This window comes from Accipiter gentilis, chromosome 29, assembly GCF_929443795.1.
Source record: "Accipiter gentilis chromosome 29, bAccGen1.1, whole genome shotgun sequence".
NCBI classification, from domain to species: domain Eukaryota; kingdom Metazoa; phylum Chordata; class Aves; order Accipitriformes; family Accipitridae; genus Astur; species Astur gentilis.
The window spans coordinates 10,012,798-10,019,157 of NC_064908.1; the positions used below are offsets into that span (position 1 = coordinate 10,012,798).

Consider the following 6,360-nt stretch of genomic DNA (forward strand, 5'->3'; position numbering starts at 1 on the left):
GTTTCTAAACTTTCAGATAATGCTGACAAGCAGAACATGTATCATTATCTATATCAAAGGCTAATCATTAACTACCGCTCGGATTTAGCTATGATCACTTTTACTCCACTTTAAGCCTATTTATTGCCTGACCTGCAGCCTATTTCAAACCAGACCCATTACTTGCAATATGGTCAGTGGGAAATATTTATATTCAGCTTCTCCAAGCTGTGCAAAACAGGGGTAAGGGCTGAAGCAGCAGAGATTTCTGCTATATTCTACTCTGGGTAAAACCATCCCTCACAAAATATTAATAATCCCTATTGTTATAGCCAAAGACTTCATATGACCCAAGATAAACATTTACTGCTCGGACTATGCATCCCATTGAAGGCATAAGCCAATCATGTTAGGACCAGACCAAGGACTGGGATGCTCACATAAAGATCCATGTAACAGCGAAAGTAACTCCTGAGTTTTCCTCACGCGATCTTTGCAAAAATGCAAAGAGATTTTAGAACTCCCTGACCAGATTAAATGTGTTGCAGAGATTATTTTCAAACACACTACACAAAACATGTTTCAAACATTAATTTCTCTGTCAGAGAAATTAATGTTCTGCTTGCTTTTGGACATTGTAACAAAGCAAGCTTAGTTCCTTTTAGTATCTACCCCATAACGAAGAAATGCAATGTTCTCAAAGCTATAGGCCAGTTTTTAGGAGCTTGGGGGAAGCGATAAAAAAATAACAAGGCAGATATCGTTAAGAATTTCTGCACAATTTATGCTATGTGTACAAGACAAATCCTGTCAGTGGCTCCCTGACCACTTTGATGGGAAGGCTGGCATCAGCAATTGCTATGGAAGAAAAAAATGTGACTAAGGAGGAAAAGTGCAAGAAGTATAGCTGTACTGTGCTCTGCAACACAAGTGTCCTTATTCTAGGGGCAGTGATTTCAAGCAAGATCAAAAGCAAGAGTTACACAAAAAGGGATCAACTGGCAAGCAGTGCACACGATCCTACTATCATGATGTACTGGAGGGTTTTACTTAAGGAATTCAGCAAATTAAGGAAAGTCATGCTGCTGGCAAAAAGTTTTTTAAACTACTATGTCTAACCAAAGAAGCAAAACATCAGAATAAAGTGTATTAGGCTTTACTATCCATATAGCAGGATATCCTATAGACACTACTCTGTTTATGCCTTGCAGGAAGAGTAGCACAAAAATGGCTTTACAAGTACAACCAAACCTGTACCAGGAACACAAGGGCAGCTGTAAAACTGCCAACTATCTTTTCCTTTAAATTGTTTAGGCTTCACTTTGACACTACCTGTAACATACTCCTCCGGCCTACTTCAGTCTCACCTGACACCACTTTAAACATTAAGGTTCAGTACATCCTTGTGAGATAATGTTTTATTCCAAGTTATGAAGGCCACCAAAGCCAATAGTAACTTGATTTGTATAAAACTATCCTGGCAGACAACCCAGAAATCATGACTCAGTCTGTTGTCAAATCCATTACACAGGAGCTCAAACAAGGGAACTATAAAAAAGGCAACTGAGAAAACCAGACCAACACTTGGTGCACTCACTGATAGTTTCATGGCAGAACAGCTGTATTCTTCTCCTAGTTTTCTCCAAGCTTCTCAGGCTTGCTACCAGGATGTGACAAGCACCCGGTGAGAATAGAAGATGCTCAATCACTTACAACATTTTGGCCCATGACATAGAGCTACCATGATCTCCTATATTAATTTAGATAAGCATTAGAGTGAACAGATTATATGCATGTATGTCCTGGTTTTGGCTGAGATAGAGTTAGTTTTCTTTCTAGTAGCTGGTATAGTGTTATGTTTTGGATTCAGTATAAGAAGAATGATGTTTTCAGTTGTTGCTAAGTAGTGTTTATACCAAGTCAAGGATTTCTTAGCTTCTCATGCCCAGCCAGCAAGAAGGCTGGAGGGGCACAAGAAGTTGGGGGGACACAGCCAGGACAGGTGACCCAAACTGACCCAAGGGATGCTCCATACCATGTGATGTTATGGCCAGTATATAAACTGGGGGGAGTGCAGCTGGGGGGATCACTGCTCAGGAACTAACTGGGCATCGGTCAGCGGGTCGTGAGCAATTGCATTGTGCATCACTTGTTTTGTGTATTCCAATCCTTTTATTATTATTATTGTCACTTCATTATTGTTATTATCATTATCATTACTAGTTTCTTCCTTTCTGTTCTATTAAACTGTTCTTATCTCAACCCATGAGTTTTATTTTTTTTCCTCTGATTCTCTAGCCCATCACACTCAGGGGCAGGGGGAAGTAAGCAAGCAGCTGCGTGGTGCTCAGCTGCTGGCTGGGGTTAAACCACGACAATGTACAACTTTTTAAACAGATTATAAATGACATTCACATATGTGGTACAACGATGACTGTGGGATCTTCCAATATTAAGTACATGCAGAGTGAAAGAGCAAAAAGAAAATTTTAAAATAGTTTCCACACAAGCAATTGTTATAGCTAGCAATCACAGTTGTTCAAGTGCAAATGGAAATCAACAGGACCCTTGCAGATATGAACTGGTGAGACAGAGGGAAGAAAAGATATTGTGAACCTCCATTGGGAAGATAACATTAAAGATTGTAGAAACAGAGAAGGAAGGACAAAAAGGAGGTATTTCATCACAGCTTCCCACTTCTAGATTGGCTTCTAAACCAGAAAAATCTAATGCCAGGACCGACAAATGAAAGGCTTTAGAAAGTTAATTTGTAGTGCAGCAAAATAGGAGTTTAATTTGTTTACAATAACTAGTCCCATTATTCTCTGCATTAGATTCCAGCTTTCAGCTGAAAAAAAAGTCAATGAAAAAAATCACTGGTCTCAGGTCCCCTAGGACTTGATTGGGAACATTTCCAGAAAATTAGATTGAAACAAAAGGCAATGGAGTAGATTAACTGAGATTGGATTTCCCAGAGAAAAGCAACATAAACTATATTAAGTCTTTTTCAGCCTTCCCTAAGAAAAATTTGCCAAGATTCCCAATGATTTCCTGGCAGACTTTTGGAGAAGTTCACGCTAGCAGTCTGCTTCAGCTCAACTTCACAAAATTCTGATGCAGATTACTGCTAACTTTCAGGGTGACCTTCAACCAAGCATGGAGAAGGCAGGTCTGCAGAGGCATGAAATTGCCTTGTTGGGTAGAGGTCTTTATAGCAAATACAGAAACAAAAAAGGAAAGGAGAAAATGCCACATTTTAGTTCAAAGACAAAAAGTTCGGTCTTCTCTCTGACCTAATGTCTGATTGGAAAACAAGACAGCTGAAAGGAAGCTCCTTAGGGCCCTGACTCAAAACTCATTGTGTGAATTCGGTAGATCGTCTCATCTATTTGTACCAGAAGACCATTAAAGATTAGTATTCTCAGCACCTTCCCTTCTCAGGCATTAAGCTTTTGTTCAGGGGTAGAATGTCTCACTATTCCAAAACCTGAAGTTACACTGTAAAGGGCTAAGAGAGAGAGGAATCCTCCCAGACCTCTTTCCTAAAAGGGGGGGGGGGGGGGGGGGGAAAGGACAAATCTTGTCCTTGCACCCCTGCAAGTCAGAGTCAGTGGCAGAGACTATAACTAAAACAAAAAAGCAAACATGCAAATGTGACATGGAAAGCTTGTTTAATTCCTCCTCTCTACTGGCAGAAATTATTCTAATTCTCAGCCTAGTTAAAAAAACTGCTCTAGATTAGAAATCTGGTGTGAAATTAAAATAATTCTCTGTAACTTCCAACAAGCAGCAAAATCTCAGCAGAAAAGAGCCATACAAAATTTCTCAATACAAAGTTGTGTCAGAGCCAGCAACTCCTGCTAGTTTTATTCTTTTCAGTCCTTTTTTTTTTTTTTCAGGGAAGGGGGAGGAGTAGAAGAAGAAAAAACCTGCTTACTGCAAAAATTTTTGTGCTCACAGCAAAAAGCCTTACTTTAATTCTTTAATTTTGTATTGTGCAGCAGGGCAGTTACAGTCGGCTTCAACAACACATCCACAGTTATGAAGCCAACATGCATTTAAATAGCAATATTTACACATTATTTCCAGTGCCCCCTTTTTAATGAAGGATGGGAAAAAAGCAATGCATAATCCAAAGCTTGATGAAAGCCTCAGGAAGTATTACATCATAAATTACATGAATTGGGACCATTAAATTGAATGCTAACTTACCCTATAAGATCACATATTGTTACTCATGAAAAATACTGCAAAAGCTTTATTTGCCTCCGGCTCAAGCAGAGGCAAGTTAAGATCAAACAGATTAAAAGTAAATTTAATAAATACTTGTGAAGAGAGTTTAATCCACCTTTGCACAAAATGCCATACTATTAAGCATTCTAAGCTTGGAATTTGAGCACAAAGAGGAAGAAATTGGTCCGTGACTGGGAACTCACGTGGAGCCACAAGCCCACTGCAAACTCAATTGCAGAAGAGGGCTATGAACTAAGCTCAGATAGAAAAAAAACCAAAAAGTGGCTAAGACAGGACTTAGATGTGATGCTTGCTGTAGGGCTGCAGTACGTATTCCTACCAGCTACCAACTCACTTCACTGACATTAAGACTTGCCAGTGCTGAATCCCAGAGTGGGAAAGCACGTCAGATTCTCAGCTAAAAGGTTGTTCACAGGATGGGAATCCTTGATAGCATCAGAACCGTTAAGTTTTTCCTTCCAAGTTAAACTTGTACTAAGAAAGGAAAAGGAAAAGTTGCGTACAGACATAACATTACCTGTACCTAAAAAACCCTAAATTCAAGTGCGACACTAGGACTTAACCACATAGATTTTTTTAAGTGGTGAAGACCAATCTTGACCGCCTACATGATAGAAATATGGAAGGAGGTAAAGCAACACACCATCTCTTCACCTAAGGCACGCAGGAACCACATCTCCTATTTGAAGTTCATGTCCACCTGCCGTATCAAGATAGGAACAATCTGCTCCCACTAGGAATTCACATCAAATTATTGCATAACTATCATGTGTGTGCATTGGGTTTGTTGTTTTTTTTACCAGAAATGAGGCTTTTGACCCTTTGCAGGTTTCATTCTAAGATAATCACACATTCTGCAATAAAAAAGCTACTTTACGCTCCCCCTAGTCTTTTCCCTTTAGAAGTGAAATCACCGATATCCCAATCATGCTGTATTCTCATTGCAATAAAACTCCCAAATTACTAGAGATGCAGCGCTACAACAGACCCGGCAACTTTGTGCACAGACTCAAACATCCTAAAAGTAACTATTATTACAAATTTCCAATCAGTGCCAGGAAAAATCCAAAGCCAGGAAATTATTCAACCCTTATTGCCATTTTGCTCTCCCCTGCATTCAGTTTTGCTGCATTTCAACATCATCTGGTTCTGAAGCACTGAATTTAAAGACAAAGCAATGGGTCTCACAAACCACCTGGAGATGCCAGCTTTTTAAGAGGGAAAAAAACCCAGACAAGAAGCATATTTCTCAAGCTACAAGGCAAAGGTGGAAAATTGCTTAACAAGGGCCAGCTCAGCTGTTTTTAAAACCAAGAAACTATTCTGATGCTAAGAAGAAAGCACACTACACAGCGGTTGTTCCCCTTCGGTAACTCAGAAGTGCGAGAACCAAATCTGGAGCACAACAGCACCCATGTGTCCCTAACCTGTCCGTACCGAGAGCGTACCACAGGTCTGCAGGGTCGGTACCAAGCCGCACAGGCAAAGCGATGAAACCATCCCCCGGAGACAGGCCAGTCACCGAGCCCCGGAGGGGTTTCGGCTCCCCTCGGGTTTGGGGCAGAACGGCAGCATGCGCTCGCAGCAGCAAGGACGCCACACGACGACTCAGCGCGGCCAGCTGTCACCTTGGGAACAAACACTCTTCCGCCCGCCAAGCCAGGGCGGCAGCCTCCCCCTGCGTCCCGGGGAGGCGGGGACCCGCTGCGGGCGCCGCTTTCCGTACGGCCGCCGGACTCCCTCCGCACCTCGGCGAGGTCGGCCAGCTCAGCAGACCGCCCCCCAGGCCCCCGAAAGGCCCCGCCGAGGCCGCGGGCCGGCCCAGAGCTGCCTGCCCCCCTCAGGCACCCTCAGGCACCCCCGCGGCAGCCCCGCGGCTGACTGACAGGCCGCCGCTACCGCCTCACGCCCGGCCCAAGGGCCCCGCGTCCCGCCAAGGGCGCCCGGGTGGGGGGATGGGGAAGGGGGGCGGCCGCGAGCCCCCTCAGGAGGCGGGCGGGGGGCGCTGGGGCGCGAGGCCACCCTCGCCCCGACACGTGACTCACCAGGCGACCGCCACGAGATCGCTCCTCCTTCACCCCCTTGCCCCGCGCTATAAGCCCCGCCCCTCCCCACCCGATAAGCCCC

The 6,360-nt window shown here is 43.5% G+C and overlaps 1 protein-coding gene across 4 annotated transcripts in view; it reads right to left on the minus strand.

Annotated features, from left to right (window-relative positions):
• SLC31A1 (solute carrier family 31 member 1) overlaps positions 1–6,328 on the minus strand; it is a 28,135-nt gene extending 21,807 nt beyond the window's left edge. The window contains exon 1 of one of the 4 annotated variants that reach the window (XM_049832360.1): positions 6,279–6,328. Coding sequence is in view for 1 of the 4 variants with exons in the window: in XM_049832357.1 (XP_049688314.1) it covers positions 5,682–5,733 (52 nt within the window). In the remaining 3 variants the exon portion in view is untranslated. Of the gene's footprint in view, positions 1–5,670; positions 6,025–6,278 lie in introns of those variants that run through there. The other 3 variants (XM_049832364.1, XM_049832357.1, XM_049832359.1) reach the window with 3 other exon arrangements.
• Positions 6,329–6,360: the final 32 nt, after the last annotated feature.